Source organism: Antechinus flavipes, chromosome 2 (assembly GCF_016432865.1).
Source record: "Antechinus flavipes isolate AdamAnt ecotype Samford, QLD, Australia chromosome 2, AdamAnt_v2, whole genome shotgun sequence".
Classification (NCBI taxonomy): domain Eukaryota; kingdom Metazoa; phylum Chordata; class Mammalia; order Dasyuromorphia; family Dasyuridae; genus Antechinus; species Antechinus flavipes.
In genome coordinates this window covers 232,116,020-232,133,955 of record NC_067399.1, presented here as the reverse complement: position 1 = coordinate 232,133,955, position 17,936 = coordinate 232,116,020, and the positions used below count along the sequence as shown (strand labels likewise).

Here is a 17,936-nt window from a genome sequence, read left to right as displayed (position 1 = left end):
CCCCATTCTATGACCTGTTCCTTCTCTGCCTGCATTTATCAGATCTCAAATCTAAAGAAGAAAGGGACCCCAGAGACCCTCAAGTTCATTCATATATGATCCTACTGAAGAAATCTCTACTATATTTCCTTTTGGAAATTATTATGATCCTTTACATAGGATGGCACCAAAAATATCAAAAAATGCCATACCGACTACAGAACATAAAAGAATGTTTAAGTATGCTAATATTCAATTCTGATCATTCCAGGAATTAAAAACAAAACTTTCCTACTAGTAGAGGAATATTTTCAAGATAATCTGGTCACATCCTATGCATAATTAAGTTCTTTTTTAAAAATAGTGGGGTTTTTAAAAATTATAACTTTTTATTGACAAAACATATGCATGGGTAATTTTTCAGCATTGACACTTGCAAAAACTTCTGTTCCAACTTTTCCCCTCCTTTCCCCCACCCCCTTCCCTAGATGGCAGGTAGTTCCATACATGTTAAATATGTTAAAGCATATTACAATATGCTTAAATACAATACATGTGTACATATTTATACAGTTGTCTTGCTACACAAGAAAAATCTGATTTAGAAAGAAGGTAAAAATAACTGGGGAAGAAAAACAAAAATGGAAGCAAACAATTACAGAAACAGTGGAAATGCTATGTTGTAGTCCACATTCATTTCCCAGTGTTCTTTCTCTGAGTGTAGCTGGTTCTGTTCATTACTGAGCAATTGGAACTGATTTGGATCCTCATTGTTGAAGAGAGCCACTTCCATCAGAATTGATAGTAGGTTTAAATTTTAAAGATGGATTAGGAGTAGTTTGTTGAGAGAGAAAACTCCCCCACAAGCATAAGTTACATATTTTGATGTTATAGGATATAGCATTTGAAGTTAGTAGGCATTATTTCACAGACAGATTAAATGATTTGTTTATAGTCAAAGAGCAAGAAAGTGTTTAGAAGGGATGTAAATTTGTTTCCCTAATTCCAGGATCTGACTCATATCCTAACCTTGGAAAGGATATGAATGTCTTATCCATAGGAGGAAAAGACATATCCTCCTATATCTTACTGGTACCTGGATGCAAATTATCAGATAGAGAAACGCACAGTCACTTATCCAAGATCACACGGAGTAAGCACTAGAACTCAGTCCAACAAGTAATATTAAAATCCAGGTTTTTGTAGAATCTAAGTACAGAGTTCTTTCTACTATCCAATGTTGTCTCTTCTTAAAGATTGCAGAATTCTGCAATCAAAAGATTGGCTATTTCAAACCCACAGGAAATACAGGAGAGAATCTATATCACACTCGATTGAATATACAAAAAGTGCTGGAATGAATATTTTGACACATAAGGAATTTTTCTTTCTCTTGGCATCTGAAAAATGTCCTGAGTGCTTCCTCAAAGCTCACTGACTTATCTGGTTTCTAACCTTTCAGACTGCCAAAGACTTCTCCAAATCTCAACTGCCTCCCGAGTGGCCAAATTTCCTCCATATCTGACCTTAGAAAAGAGATAATGCCCAAGCTTTGCCAGTCTTCTTAGGAAATCAGAAAAACAACATAACCAACCACTCAAGCCCAGGGCTGGATGGCTTAGAACACAGATAATTCTCCACCCCACCAGAGGAGGGAAGCTATAAAAGAGATCAATCAATTAAGTTATTCTAAGGGAAACTCTTAGACAGCTCCCTTTCCTTCCTCCAGACCCAAGGTCTCCAAGCCTTTCTTATCTCCATAAAGAATGTTCTAGGCTTTTTTTTTTTTATCCTGTTATTGAGAGTTCTCTATCTTCCTTATCCTCTTGAAGGTGGTCCTTCCTTTTTGGTCCCAGCTCCGTTTAGTTGCTGCTAATGACCTTATTAGGACCAATCCACATCGCTGCTTGGACTAAATGAGTTAAGGACAAACAGTGACAACCCAGCCCTTCCTTCCCCCATGCTCTGCCCCCCTCCCCCAGCAAGGTTCCTATAGAAATTGGGTGGGTAAACCAGGCTGCTACCAGTCGCTGCCCTTTGAAACTTTCCTCTGGTTTTAGGCTACCTTTAGGACACTTGAAGTCACAGCCCATGATCCCTTTGAGGAACAGCAAGCACAACCACCTGATAGTAGTCTGAGTTGAGCCACTAATTTGCTATGTTTTAGCTGTAAAATGGAGATAATACTACAAGGAAAGGTGGATTATTGTCATGATTTGGTGGCCCTGGTCTAATTATTGATGGACTTTGGATAATTCCCACTTCATTCATTGATACAGTGACCTTGGCATGGAGAAGTGTTCCAAAGCTGTCTTAGCAAGTCATAGAGTCCCATGGGTTCAGGTGCCTGATGGTCAGTCCTTGACCAGATTCACATGCAAGGAGGGGATAGGTCAAAATCAAAGCTGACCCAAAGGAACAGAGGCTCTGGAGAGAAAGGCTTTAGCATACAAATAGTCAGTAGCAACCTGGGATACCTTGCAAGTTGTATCATTTCCTCAGTCTAACACTCATTCCCAGCAACACATTCCCCAACTCTTTTTAATTTCTTAGACTTCAGCAGTCCCTTCCAAGATATCCTGAAACTCACTCCAAATTGACTTTTTAAAAATTAATTTTTAACTTTTTTTGTATTTGATGTATTTAATATTTTTCTCCAGTTACATTTAAAACAAAATTTTTACATTAAAATATTTTTTGAGTTCTAGGTTCTCTCCTTTATCTCTACCCACAATTAAGAAACCATCTGTGCAGTTATGCAAAACTCTTCCATAAAAGTCAATTTTTAACTTTTTTTTTTTACATTTTACATTTTTTTCATTCCTCCTCCACTCCAAGTAGCATCGGATCATGTGTCAAAGGCTCAAGTCTCACTTCTGAGACATTGGCTATTCATTCTTTGGAAGGTCACTTATAGTTCTCTGGGTAGCTCTCTGAGAGTTTTAATTTTGAAGGAAAGTGCTAAACAGCATGTTTCCTCATCTGTCAAGTTCCCTGTTATCAATGATCCAGTTTTTGAGATAAATACAAGGTAATTTCAGGGAGGAGACACTAATTATCAATTAGCCCCTTCACAACCAGCTAAGGAGCAGAGGTGGCAAGGCATAAATTCTTAGTCCCCTACACCAACAGAGACAATTACTCTTCTATCCCCTTTGCATACTCACTTAGCATAGAACAAGATGGTCTCGGGCTTGATGGCTCCATCCAGATGGACATGAAGTTCTACCTAGAAGAGAGAAAGAACTACATGTAAGTGGCCATGGTAATGAGAAGTCTGGAAGCCCACAATGCTAGGAGGCCTTCTAGGAATGTTAAGAGGGCAAAACTAAGAGTTAGAGAGAAAAAAAGGTGGCAAGAATCCCTGGTCCTTTTCCTCATCCCCATAAAAAAGCAGCATTCTGGATTTGACTCTAGATCTGAAAAAAGTCTGTCAGCCTGAAAGCTTGAGGCATAAGAGGATGGGTAAATAGAATCACTTAACTTCTTCCAAGTTATTTTCCTAACTAGAAAACAGGGTTGAAAATACTAATGTTACCTACCTTGCAGAATTTGTTGTGAAAAAAAAAAATAGGATGGGATTAGGGGTCAAATAGTATTTTCACCTTTTTTATTTGATTGCTTTTTTCTTTCTTGTGTTTTTTTTTTCCCTTTTTGGTCTGATTTTTTTTTTCCCAACATGACAAATAAGCATAATTTATATCAGGTTGCTTGCACAACATGACAAATACGGAAATATATTTAAAAGAACTGTATAAGTATAATCTTTATCAGATTGCTTGCTGTCTTGGGGAGGGAGGAGGGAAAGGAGAGACGGGGAAAAAAATTGGAACACAAAATCTTACAAAAATGAATGTTGAAAACTATCTTCATATGCATTTGAAAAAATAAAATACCATTGGGATAGGAACTGAGAATTTGATTTCACTAATATGGACACCAGGGTGAGGAAATTCCCTTTATCAATACAATCTGGCATATTCTTTTTTTGTCTTTTAAAAAAATTTTTTTTTATTATTATAGCTTTTTATTTACAAAGCATATGCATGAGTAATTTTTCAACATTGACCCTTGCAAAACCTTCTGTTCCAAATTTCCCCCTTCCTCCCCTCCCCTAGATGGTAGGTAACATGTTAAATATGTTAAAATATATATTAAACCCAATATATGTATACATATTTATACAGTTATCTTGCTGCACAAGAAAAATCAGATCTAGAAAGAAAAAAAAATCTGAGAAGGAAAACAAAAAATGCAAGGAAACAATAATAGAAAGAGTGAAAATGCTATATTGTGGTCTACACTCATTTCCCTCTCTCTGGGTAAAGATGGCTCTCTTCATTACTGTTTGAATCATTTCATTGTTGAAGAGACAAAATTCAATGTCCATCAGAACTGATCATCATATAGTCTTGTTGTTGCCATGTTTAATGATCTCCTGGCTCTGCTCATTTCACTTAGCATCAGGTCATGTAGATCTCTCCAGGCTTCTCTGAAATCATCCTGCTGGTCATTTCTAACAGAACAATAATATACCATAACATTCATATACCATAACTAATTCAGCCATTCTCCAACTGATAAGCATCCACTCAGTTTCCAGTTTCTTGCCACTATAAAAAGGCAAACGTTTTTTGCACATGTGGGTTCCTTTCCCTCCTATATGATCTCTCTGAGATACTGACCCAGTAGAGACACTGCTGGGTCAAAGGGTATGGCATATTTTCTTTAACTTAAGAATTAGAGTTGCCATGAACTTGGAGGAAATAAAGTGACTTGCCCAGGATTATACAGTCAAGATGTATAAGAGGAAAATATTGCATAAATATTACACTGCTTTACAAGCATGAACTGTTGTGAATAATAACAAAAGAATCCATAACTTCCTTCAAAGCACAGGTCAAAAATTACTTCCTATAAGAGTCCTTATTCTCCACCCCCCACTTTCCTCATTACTCTACATTAACTTATTTGTGTGCCATAATGGCTAGAGAGCCAGCCCTGCAGTCCAGCCAATAGATACATACCACTAACTGGTTTACCTTGGCCAAATCCCTTACCCTCATAATGCAACATTTCAAGACTAGAAGGTACTGACTTGCATTGGAAAAGAGAGTTTCTATACTCCAATGTTTCTCATTCCAATGAAATCACAGGTCCAGTCTCTATCCTGAAATACAATATAAATATGAACTCTACTTTATATTACTTGAGGACAATGAAGAGGTCCAGACAAAGTATTGGGAGTATCTGAGGAGATAAGACTTCAGGCGGAGAGGACTCAGGGAAAGCTTTCTAGAATCGGAGAATTATGACTAGAAGGAATTAAAGCTCATTTAACTAGCCCAGCAGTTCCTAACCTTTTTTGTGTTTTGGAGCCCTCTGGTAAAGCTTTATCAAAATAATATTGACCCTTCTTAAAATAATGGTTCATAATGAAGGAAATTTATTCCTCACTTACAGAATTGTGTGAATGTGTTGTTTCACCACAATAAGCTCTTTGAGGGAAAGGAAGGATTATTTCATTTTTATCTGTCTTTCTAAGTTCTTCAGTGCCTGGAATATAATGTACACTTAATAAACAGTTGCTTACTTTGCCTGGAATATAACAGTACTTAATAAATGATTGTTAAATGAATGAATGGTTGCAACTGAAGGGGAAAGTGAGGGGTGAAGGATCCAACAGTGGAATACTCAAGGAATGAGAAGGACCCTAGAGAGTTCCTTTCAATAACCTTGACTCAAAAGTACATTAGAACAATGAATTCTCCAAATTCTCTATAATGTCACCTGGGTCCCCATATTAGGTGAAGGGAAATTGAAACATTTATTTTTGCTTAAAAAGACTTAAAAGGTTTCTGAATTAACTGAGATATATGTACTTAAAGACACCCACAGGACTTCCTAATTATTTCTCACTGATCCAGCCCAGTAGGTTCTCTGAATTCCTGAGGTCAGTATTTCAGGGTCAGTCTCCAACTGAGTTAATTACAATTACCCCCTTCCCTCAGGCTGAGCCTCACCTCTCTCCCCAATCTCTAATTCTATCTAGCCACTTCAAAGGTCCAAGGGATGAAAGAGAAAAGATGGCCTAGTACAAAGCCAACCTCACCATTGCCACTAAAGAAGCATCAGCTGGGCTGTTGATGTGGCTGGCTAGACCTGTTCCATGACACAATAGCTACTGCAGCTCTTAAAGACACTTTCTAGCCTCTAGGGACAGGAAAAGGAAGACATAACTCCTTTCTGCCATCTTTGTCCCCTGCCCCCACCTCAAGCACCTCCCTGGGGGCAAGAAGTGCAGTACAGCTGCAGGTGGTTAAAAGCACCATGTAGAACAATTTAACCAAGCTACTTCCTGGTCTCTAATAACCACTGAGATCCCAGAGCAGGGGCTGCTCTAAGCAAAAACAGAGCTCCAGGGTACAAGAAGAATAAGGCAGGGGCTGCATCAAAATGATCCCTCTAATAGCAAGATTTCTAGTGTGTGGCTGGTAGTCAGGAGGCCTGTGTCAAAATTCTAGCTCTGCCACTAATGCTATATGACTACTTGCTTCTTCTTGGTTTATGTCTCTTCTCTGTCAAATGAATATGTCAGACATGATCTGAGGTCTCTTCCAGCTAGATAATTTTATTTAAAACTCCATTTACAAAAATTGAGTAATATAAAATATTTCAGGAGTAGAGTTCTAAAGTGAGGTTTTATCCAAACCGAAAATGGGGGTTGAGAATAAGTGTACCTTTTTTTTTTTCCCGATAGGGCCTGAGCAATGGGGTATTCAGTGACTCCAGTCTGTTCCAAATCCTTAGGAGGAAAACTTTCATCATCGGGTCAGCCTCCTAGGACAGCTCTCATGAGATCACCCCCAGGAGCAGGTGATAACCATTGAGAAAGGATTTTTTTTCCCCCCTAAGGAATCAAGGCAAAACCCACTGCCCTTGATAGGGCAAGGAGCCAGAGACTGATGGAAACATGATTATAGGGAACCTTTGAATACAGAAGCTCCCTCAGTTAAGAGGGGGCACCCTGCCCACTGGGCACTGTCCCAGGACAGGGAATGTAAAGGAGGAAGGAAGTCTGAAGGCATTGAGAGCCTTGCTGATAATCAGAGAGAAGCTGGACCCTGGAGGAGATGGGGGAAAGTGCTGGTAAGGAGAGCTTGTCAATTGAGTGTGTGCCCAGCTATAGCTGGGGATCCCCATCTCCTTGGCTTCTCAGAATGGGCACTGTTTAACTAGCTAGTGGTGCAGTTGCATCTGAGTTGGCAGGGACTCTGGGGCAGCTGGCCTGGTTCACTTCCAGCCACCACCTGCAGGAAAGTCCTCTGGACCTTTCTGGAGTTGAAATTCCAAGGAAGGAAGCAACAAGGCAGGGGCAGATGGAGGTCCTCTCCTGCCACCTGCTCCTCCAGAAGCCTTTCCTTTCACATATTCTTTCGTTTCAAATTCAGATTTGGCTGATTGGCCCTCCAACACGCCATTTTGAAATGAAATCATTTTGAAACCCCCTCTTTTTAAAGATGAGGAAAGAGAGTAATCTGACCAAGACCACATAGGTAGGAAAAATTGTCCAATGTGGCAAGAACCTGGATCTTCTGATGCCAAATCCCAAGTTCTTTCCATGCTTTCCTGATGCATCACATAAGGCAATGTGATGTGTCTGAAGAGCAGAGGCAGTGGAAAGGCAATAGATTTAGTCATTTACCCAGAAGAAGAATCAGAAGAGCTTTGAATTCCTAGATACTCTGATCTGGGAATGGTTCTTAAGTGCTTAGGATGTGCAGGGGAATCTCTTCCTCTTTCCTTTTAGCTTATTCCTCTTTGAATCTCAATTGCAGATGAAGTTTTCTCTAACCCTATAGAGCTATAGACAGAGCTGGAAGACTCTTATAAATCATCTAGATTCAGAAAGAGAAAAGGTCTTACCCAAGGAAGTAAGTTTCTGAATTCTGAATTCTTTTTCCACAGAACTAAACTCCCTACTCATCTCCAGATATGTGCGTGTGTGTGTGTGTGTCTGTTTGACTCTGACTTTGTATCTCTGTGTGCCTTTCTGTCTCTGTATGTGTGTATGTCTTTCTCTGTGTCTCTCTATCTGCCTCTGTCTTTCTGTCTCTCTGTCTCTCTCTTTCTCTGTGTATCTCTGTCTCTCTGTATGTGTGTCTGTGTGTCTGTATCTTTGTGTGTGTGTATATTGTGTATGTCTGTCTCTGACTCTCTTTGTGTGTCTCTTGTCTCTATATTTCTATGTGTGTATGTGTCTTTGTCTCTATCTCTGACTCTTTCTCTTTGTGTCTCTCTGTCTTTGTCTCTGTACGTGTCTCTGTCTCTCGCTTTCCCTGTGTATCTCCCTTTCTTTATCTGTGTGTGTCTCTCTCTCTGTCTCTGTGTCTCTCTGCCTCTGTCTTTCTGTCTCTCTCTTTCTCTGTGTGTCTCTGTCTCTCTGTATGTGTGTCTGTGTGTCTGTATCTTTTTCTGTCTCTGTGTATGTATATATTGTGTATGTCTGTCTCTGTCTGACTATCTCTTTGTGTGTCTCTGTCTCTATATTTCTATGTGTGTATGTGTCTTTGTCTGTCTCTATCTCTGACTCTTTCTCTTTGTGTCTCTCTGACTGTCTCCGTATGTGTCTCTGTCTCTTGCTTTCCCTGTGTGTCTCCCTTTCTCTATCTCTCTGTGTATGTGTGTGTGTGTGTGTATGTGTGTGTGTGTGTGTGTGTGTGTGTGTGTGTGTGTGTGTGTCTTTCTGTCTCTGTGTCTCTCTACCTCTATCTTTCCTTGGTCAGACCTCATTGAGCCTAGGAAGAGTAATAAATTTCTTTTGAAGACTGATCGGCCACCCTAGGGTTTGAAAAAAAGATGTGTTTAATGTTTCATCACGAGAACTCCCAACCCAGCAAATAAAACCACAAGAAGTAAGCAGCCTGTGGGGAAAAGAGATTTGGAATCTGGGATTCAAATATCTACCACTCATTGCCCATTTGCCACTCCCTTTCTCTGGATTCCACTTAATCAATAGAGTCCCTTCCAGCTTCAAATCTTAGAATCAGGAAATCTCCCCCACTTTCTATATGACATATCTAAGGGAGGTCACAAGGTAGACAAACCCTAAAGATTCTTGAACCTTCCTCTAAGATCACCCCCAAGTCCAGGTCCATTGCCAATACACCAAGAAGTTGTTCTGCACACTCCAGATATCTGCTTGTCTTTCTGATCTCATTTTCTGCAAACAATACATTAGGCTAGAGCCAAGGACTAGAAGAAGTTCAGAGCTTACTAAGGGTCTCTCAGGTGGTCCCTTGAGGGTTCAGTAGCTGGGCATGAAGCAGGAGGGTGTAGGCAATTAAAAGAGAAAAATGATTGCTGTGGAGAAGCCCACCTTCAGGGCCACCTCCTGGGAAAAGTCTTCCCTGACTACCGCAGCACGCATAATTCTATTCTCAAAAGACCAATTCAACCAAATATCTACTAAGCCTCAACTATGTGCTTAATGTGATCAGATGATCAGTTTTTGCTTTCAAGAAACTTATGATCTATTGGGAGACTACAATATGTAGACTATGATGAAATAACAATGTGGCTTAAGGCTTTACAAATCTTAAAGCAAAGCAGTGTGACAAAATGGATAAAGAACTTGACTCAAACCTGAGATCTAGATTTAAATCCTATTGCTAACAATGGTTGTATGATCTTTTGCAAGTCATTGATCTGGGTGATTCTCTAAGAACAGGACATGCTGTTTTGCATTGATAAGATTTCCTCATCTAGAAGTTTTATGATCATCACTGCCAACACTGACACTGACATAGGGGTTGGACATGCAATTTCATTGATACAGAGAATTTCTGGATGAAGAAACTTTATCAGAATAAGTTTGTCCTAGGAGTTGCTGGACCTCGAGAAGTTAAGATATCTGCCCAGGATCACAGTCAGTACTGAAGCCACTTCTTCCTGCCTTTGAGGATATACCATGTCACACTTCTTCATAGTCCTTTTACACTTGATCACTGAATTTGTTGTAATAGGGAAGAAAGGAAAGGGAATAAGCATTTACATAGTACCTACTGTATGATCCTCATTATATAGTTGAGGAAATTGAGGAAAATAGAGGTAAAATGACTTGCTAGGGTCTCACAACTAGGAAGTTTTGGGGGATTAGGTTTGAACTCAGATCTCCCTGACTCCAGACCCAGTTCTATTTCTGTGCCACTTAGCTGCCTCAATAGGCTTCAGAGCTGGGAAAACCTTGGAATAGAGAATGTCAGGGCTAGAATGGACATTAGAACCATTGCATGTAGAAAGTGGTCAGAACTGGAAAAGATATCTACTCCAACCTTCTCATTTTACAGTCTTGTCCTTCCAACTACATGATTGTTCCCTGAAGACTGGGACTTGGTCTTCTATTTATAGAGATCCTGCAAAGTATAGCCAAGTACCAGGATAGTAGTAATAGCCACATTAACCAACTAAACTAAAAGTCCCCCATTCTGATTACCTTGGATAGTATTCAGCTACCACTCTCCCCACTCACCCTGAAAACACACACACACACACACATTCAGAAATGTAATAGCCTCCAAGATATTCTTTTACTTATACTCTCATACTCACAAGCATACACAACTTTACCCTCATATGCTTTGAACCACTAACAATATGTATAGATCTTGTCATGTCATTACTCTGCTCAAAAATCATCAGTGGCTCCCTGTTGCTCATGAGTAAAATTGAGAGTGGAATTCACAATCCAGTGCCAAGCTTCTTTCCCAGTTTCATCTCACATCCCCCTTAATTTGCTCTATAACCCAATCAAATTGTAAATGACTTTCTATTCCTTGCATATATCCTGTATTCTGTTTTCCCAATTGGTCTCTAGAGCCAGAGCTAGTTCTCCTGGAATATTCTCCATCTTTGCCTGTTGAAATTTTACTCACCCTTTCCAAACTAGCACAAATACCTCCTCCTATTCTAGGAAACCTGCCTTGATCTTCCTATAATGACCTCTCCCTAAGACCTCATTTAGTATTTTACTTGTACTTTTCTAATGCACTTAGCTTTAGTATGCATTATCATATGATATCAGTATTTCTCTTATCTTTCTACTACACGGCAAGAAAAGAGTTCTATATACAATACAGTAGGAAATTAATAAATGCCACCTTTTGGAATCTAGGATTCACAAACTGGTGAAAAAAACTGCCCCTCCCAGAGATAAATGCTTTTAGAAATGTTTATTGATATCTTGCTTTTCTGTCACCTTAATTGCTCAATAAATAATTGCAGTCTTTTTAGAAGATCTCCTGGAGTTAAAAGGCATTCAGGAACTAAAGAAATGAATTTTTAAGAGTTGAATTTGAGATAGGTACTGAGGCAGACAATTAAGTTAAGGCAAGTCACATCACGCCCCATCATGTCCCAGAAGCAGCTAGCTGTCTATACTGACTACTCCTCCTCACTACATAAAGGTGACTGATGCCAGTGATAAAAAGGTTTGGGTATCCCTGGGATACCCAGGATCTTTCCTGGCTTAACCCTGGGAAGGTGATGAACTAGCCCAGTTCAGTCTCAACCCAGATTTTCCCAAGGGCAGTAACTATGTCAATCAGGCTCCATCTAGCTAAAATCTGGATTTCTTCCACATTTGGAGCTGAGAATTTCCTGGGCTCATACTAACTCCACTGCATCTGGACCATGATATAGAGCATTTCTCCAGATACTAGAATCCCTGGCCAGGCAGGCCACAACCCTTGGCAGAAAATGCTGAATACAATTTGGAAATATAAACCTTTCCTGTTATGATCAGGGCTTAGGCAATGTACACGTCCCTCTGGACCCCTCCCTCCCTGCCCTGCATTACTAGGAAACTCCACCCTCCAGATAACCTCTATTTTCCTTATTAATTGGATCATGCTATTCCAATTCTACATTTGACTGCTCCAAGTACTTTCTTGGCCAACAAAATCTGGTTTTGATTTTCTTAAGACAGAATAATACAAAAGAAAAAGCACATCTTAACTCAAAATTTAACCTGATACAATTTGTGTGATCTTTGCCAAATCACCTTCCTGGGCCTCAGTTTCCTCATCTGTAAAATGTGTTAAACAGCCTTTATAATCCCTTCTGGCTCTAAAACTTTGATCTTTGGGTATTTTTATCCCCATTTTAGAAGCCAAGATATTCCATAACTCAAAATGCTCTTTTTGCAACCACCTTATGAGATGCATAGGAAGGATAAGGATCAATATCTCATTTTACCATTGAAGAGCCTAAGGCCCAAAAAATAAGATAATTTGACCAAGGTTATGCAGTTAATCAGTGGCAGGTATAGGTCTTGAAATGAAAGCTAGAGTTTCGGATTCTCCAATACAACACTTTACATAGGGAGATATAGAAAATCGGAGATGAAGGGAAGTCTCAAGACCATTCAGTCCAACCCTTTTAACTTTACAGCTGAGGAAACTGAGACCCAGAGAGGGAAATATCCCTCCCTAAGGCCACAGTGGGAATTCCTGGCAAAACTAGAATTAAAACTCAGATCTCCCGATTCTACTACAAGGTAGACTGACTCCTGAGAAATGCTGAAATTAGTGATCTTTGAGATCCTCTCTACTCAGTCAGCTACTTTTTATTCTCATTCTAGACTGGATAGGGAAGGGTACATACAAGCACAGGTCTGTGCCTCCTTATTTTTATAAGGGAAAAGGAAGGAAATAAGCATTTCAACGGCACCTACTATTACTTCAGGTATTGTACTCAGCATTCTTACAAATATCATCTCATTTGATCCTGACAATGATTCTGAGAGATAAGTAGTGTTAATAGCCCCATTTTACAGTTGAGACAGTGATTAAGGGACCAGGATCACACAGCCAATAAATGTCTGAAAGACTTGAATTCAGATCTTGTTAATTCCAGGCCTAATACTCTATGCTTCATAGCACTATCTGCCTCAGAGGATTTCATCTCAGCCTATATTTAAGGAGATGGAATTAGCTTTTTGATTTTACTAGCTGGATTATTTCTTTGTTCTTTCCTCCTAGTTACTGTAGCATACATAGAGATGGCAGGTGGTTTATTACAAAGAGCATGGGGCTAGATATCCCTAATCCTCTCCAGTGATATTAATAAAATTATTTCTATCCCTGAACTTCAGTTTCTCGCTGTAAAATGAAGGTGTTGGGTTAGAGGAACTTTAATACCTCTTCTGGTATTTTAACATTTTAAGCCCTAAAGGCTCATCCAGAACTAACATTCTTTATAGAGAGCCACAGAATTTAGAGCTGAAAGGGACCCTAGATACGTAATTAAGTTGCGATTTATACACACCCTATGAATGGCAAAAAAGCAGAGCCAGGATTCACTCCCAAGTCTTTAAATCTGACTCTAAACCATGCTTGTTCCACTCTCCGCTGCGTTCTCTGTTCTAAGGTCCCATCGGGTTCTAACATTCAATGCTCTTTGTTGTAGCCTTCTGATTGGGACAGTTTCTGCTCTAAAGTCCCTTGCAGTGCTAACACTCATATTGTTCTCTGTTCTAACCTTCTCCAGCCCTGACAGTATCTTCGCTAAATCCCTCTCAGCTCTAACACGGTTCTCTGTTCCAAATTTCTCCCCGCTGCAAGTCTCCGGGGGATCTTAGGGAATGAGTCCAGAGCTAATGTTTATGGTTCTGAATGGTCTCCGCCAGAGTTCCTATCCTCCACCCCAGTGTGTTAAACAACAGCTTCATCCTAGCCCTGGATGCAAATGGGGGGCCATGACTAGGGGAAAGGGACCGTGGAAGGTTCCTCCTCAGTCTCTTCCTCAGATCGTGGCAGATAGGGAGCCCCAGCAGTGGCATCCACCCGGCTCCAGGGGCCGGCAGTGGGGACCCGGGTTCCTCCCCTCTCCCATTCACCCAGCCACCCCGGGCTCCCGGCTTCCCGCGCTCACTTTAGGTTTGTCAAACACTGGCGACTGGCTCATGGTGACAGTCTGCTTTCGGTCCGTTAGTCCTTCGGTTCGGCCCGCTCTCTGTAGGGGGTTTCCAGTCTCAGCCTCGTGAGTCGCCACCCCAGTTTTAACTGGGTTCTCGGTCCCGGGCCCGCCCCCGGTTCAGCCTGGGCCCCTCCTTCTCCACGCCCCCTACAGTTCGCTCCTCCCTCGCTTTCTCCCTCCCTCCTCCCTCTCTCTTCCTCGGCCTCACCCCAGAACCCAGGGTGCCCCCTCCCTAGCTAGCCTCGGTAGTCAGCTGTGAGCCTGGATTTCCACTCCGCAGCCTCCCGAATCTCGGGTCTGGAGGAAGAAGCCACAGATTCTCAGTTTGATTGATACCCAAATGTACCCAGCTTCTGGTTAGGCGCCCCGGGACCAAGTCCAGGGCTAGGGCCACGTGGGTCTCCGGAAGAAACTCCTGAAGATGATGTCCCCTATACGGAAACAGTGGCAAGAGTAAGACAGTGAGACTGAAAAGCCCCGGGCTGCAGCCTAGGAGACTAGGGTTCAGGTCCCGGACCTGCCATTGATATGTTTCGACAAATCCTTGCGCTTGTTTCCTCTTTAAAATGAGGTGACTGAATAATACCATCTCTAAAGGCCCTTCTTGGTTCCAGAATCTATTATCAGAACCACCGATTATCAGACGTTTAAGAAAGTCTCCAAGTCCTCTAATTTTACGGCTAAAGATATTGGGAACATGACATACCCAAGATGACCACAGTAAAACTAAGTTATCTTAGTTTTACTAAGATATGGATTACATTCGAACTCATATCTTCTGTCACCAAAATTAATGCTCTTTGCTCTATACTTGGCTTTGTTTGTGCTGGCCCATAGTGGGCACAAAACATTTATTTATATTTTTAAATAATAGCTTTTTATTTTCAAAATATATCAAAGATAGTTTTCAATATTCATTTTTGCAAACCCTTGTGATCCAATTTTTTTCTCCCTTCTCTCCACCTCCTCCCCTAGAGAGCAAGTAATCCAATATAGGTAAAACATATGCAATTCTTAAATACATATTTCCACATTTATCATGCTGCATAAGAAAAATCAGATCAAAAAGGAAAAAAATGAGAAAGAAAAAAAATCAAGCAAACAACAAAAAAGGTGAAAATACGCATGTTGTGATTTACATTAAATCTCCACAATCCTTTTTCTGGCTGCAGATGGCTCTCTCCATCACAGGTCTATTGGCTTGAATCACCTAATTATTGAAAAGAGCCACACTCATCAGAACTGATCAGCTCATAATCATGTTGTTGCTGTGTACAATATTCTCCATAAAACATATTTAGTGACCTAGTGACTAAACCACACAGACACAGAAAATGTTGGCAAAAGTCCTACCTTTACAGACAAGATTCAGTCAAAGCCAGATTCTATGAGCATTAATTTGCATAATGCTTTGCTCAGGGGTTCACAAGATTAGGGATCCTAAAACAGACTTGACTGAACCATGGCAATATTCACACCTCATTTTAGGATCTTTGCAAAAGCTGTCCTCTCTTCTAGACTGATCTTCCAATATTTTATGAAATCTGATTCAAATTCAGAGATGGATGGTGGAAAGAGCACTGGACCTGATTTCTGGACAATATTGATAATATTATTCACATTATCAGTAGCTTTAAAAGTTAGAAAACCATTGCAAAGCACTTAATGGCTCCATAATTGTAGAACTCTGAGAAGTTGGAATTTGGAATAGGGCCTGGAGGGAGGAAGAAAAGGGTGGGTGGGGCTGACACAATTAGGATATTGAAGGTCCTTAACCTGATCACATCAAGTACAGTTAAAAAACTGGGAGGTATATAATCTTATTCATAGTTTGTCCTTCATTCTTGAAGAAGACCGTGACATCAGGGAGGTGATGTCATGATATGCAAATTAATTGGATTTAAGGGAGAGAGGTCTGTGTAAAGTCAGCCTCATTCTTCTAGAACCATTTGGGTTCAGTGACAAAATACAGATCAGGATAACTGGAGATGACCCCAAAGACAAGACTTAAAGACCTGATAGCTATCTTCAAATATTTGTAGGACTGGTATGTGAAAGAAGGATTTGAGTTGTTTTACTTGGCCCCAGAGGATAGGACCAGGAGCAATAAGTGGAAATATAAAAAGGCAAATTGAGGATTGAGATCAGAAAAAAATTCCTAACACTATTTTTGAAGTAGACTTGTTCCATACAATGAGGAAATTCCCTGTGGAGAGAATTTCTATCAATGGGGATCAACTCCTGCTTGAAGAAAATTAAATCCTTAAATATGTTTAAAAGGGTTGCATATATTTAACCTATATCAGATTGCTTGCTGTCTTGGGGAGGCAGGAGGTAGGGGAGAAAGGGGAGGAGGAAGAAAATTTTAGAACACAAAATTAAAAAAAAATGAATATTGAAAACCATCTTTATATGTATTTGGAAAAATAAGATACCATTGGAAGAAAAAAAGAAAATTAAATCCTTAGAAGTCACTGAGGAGTCATGAAAGGTTAAGGGATTCGCCAGAGGTCATGCAACTCCTAAGTATCTGAGGCAGCACTTGAGCTGGGATCTTCCTGTCTCTGTGGGACATTCCAGGCCTCTTCTCTTCTTAACAGTGAGAATTTCCCTGAAGTGGAATGGACTGCCTTGAGATGTGATGGGTTCTATCACCAAGATCTCATAGGAGGTCTTGAAGCAGAGGCTAAATAACCACTTGTCAGAATGGACTTAGATCAGTACTGAGGCCCCTTCCCACTCCAAATTCTGGATGTTAGTTAATCATTCAATAATCCTATGACCAAAGTAGAATTTTCATTTTCTTCATTTCAGAGATAAGGAAAGTGAGCAAATAAATACCCCTCTAGGGATCAGTGTCCTCCTTTGTAAAATGAGGGGAATCGGACTCCATTATTTCTAAGACCCCTCCAGCTCTCAATTCTATGGTATACTCTAAGTTCACACAGCTGATAAGTAGAGGCTGCATTAGAACTCACACCTTCAAATTCTTGGCCCTAGCATGCTGCACCCTAATTAGCTGTCTCTCTAGACAAGGGATTCATCAGGGCTTTTCTCATTCTGGATCAAAGTATGGTGGATTGATGTAACTTTGGAAGAAGAAGAGCCTCTGCACTCCTGAGGTCCTGTTTGTCTGGCTGTAAGTAGAAGGAAGCTAGAACCTAAAAAGAAAAGAGTCTCTTTCCCCTCTTTTGTGGCCGCCAAAATATTTCCACAGCAACCATTGAGAAATTGAGCAAGTTTTTTTTTAATTAAAGCTTTTTATTTTCAAAACATATGCACAGATAATTTTTCAACATTGATCCTTGCATAGCCTTATATTCCAAATCTCCTCCTCTATCCCCTACCTTCTCCCCTATAAGATAAGCAATCCAATATATGTTATACTGTTAAAATATATGTTAAATCTAATATTTATAAACATTTATACAGTTCTCTTGCTGCACAAGAAAAATTGGATCAAAAAGGAAAGGAAACGAGTAAGAAAACAAAATGCAAGCGAGTAACAACAAAAAGAGTGAGGATGTTCATAATGTAATCTATGTTCAGTCTCCACAGTCCTCTCTCTGGGTGCAGATGGCTCTCTTCATCACAAGATCATTGGAACTGGCCTCAATCACCTGATTGTTTGAAAGTCACATACATCAGAATTGATCATTGTATAATCTTGCTGTTGCCATGTATAATGATCTTCTGGTTCTGTTCATTTTACTTAGCATCAGTTCATGTAAGTCTCTCCAAGCCTCTCTGAAATGCTGATCGTTTCTTACAGAGCAATAATGTTCCATATCATTCATATACCATAATTTATTCAGCCATTCTCCAACTAATGGGCATCCATTCAGTTTCCAGTTTCTTGTCATTACAAAAAGAGCTGCCACAAACATTTTTGCACATGTGGGTCCCTTTTCCTCCTTTAAGATCTCTTTGGGATATAAGCTCAGTAGAAACACTACTGAGCAAGACTTTCCAACAGAACT

The 17,936-nt window shown here is 40.1% G+C and overlaps 1 protein-coding gene across 1 annotated transcript in view; it reads right to left on the bottom strand.

Annotated features, from left to right (window-relative positions):
• ADA (adenosine deaminase) overlaps positions 1-14,065 on the bottom strand; it is a 29,463-nt gene extending 15,398 nt beyond the window's left edge. Inside the window, exons 1-2 of the mRNA XM_051976498.1 lie at positions 13,912-14,065; positions 3,147-3,208 (exon numbers count right to left, since the gene is read on the bottom strand). Coding sequence (XP_051832458.1) covers positions 3,147-3,208; positions 13,912-13,944 — 95 coding nt within the window. The 5' untranslated portion in view covers positions 13,945-14,065. The remainder of the gene's footprint in view (positions 1-3,146; positions 3,209-13,911) is intronic.
• Positions 14,066-17,936: the final 3,871 nt, after the last annotated feature.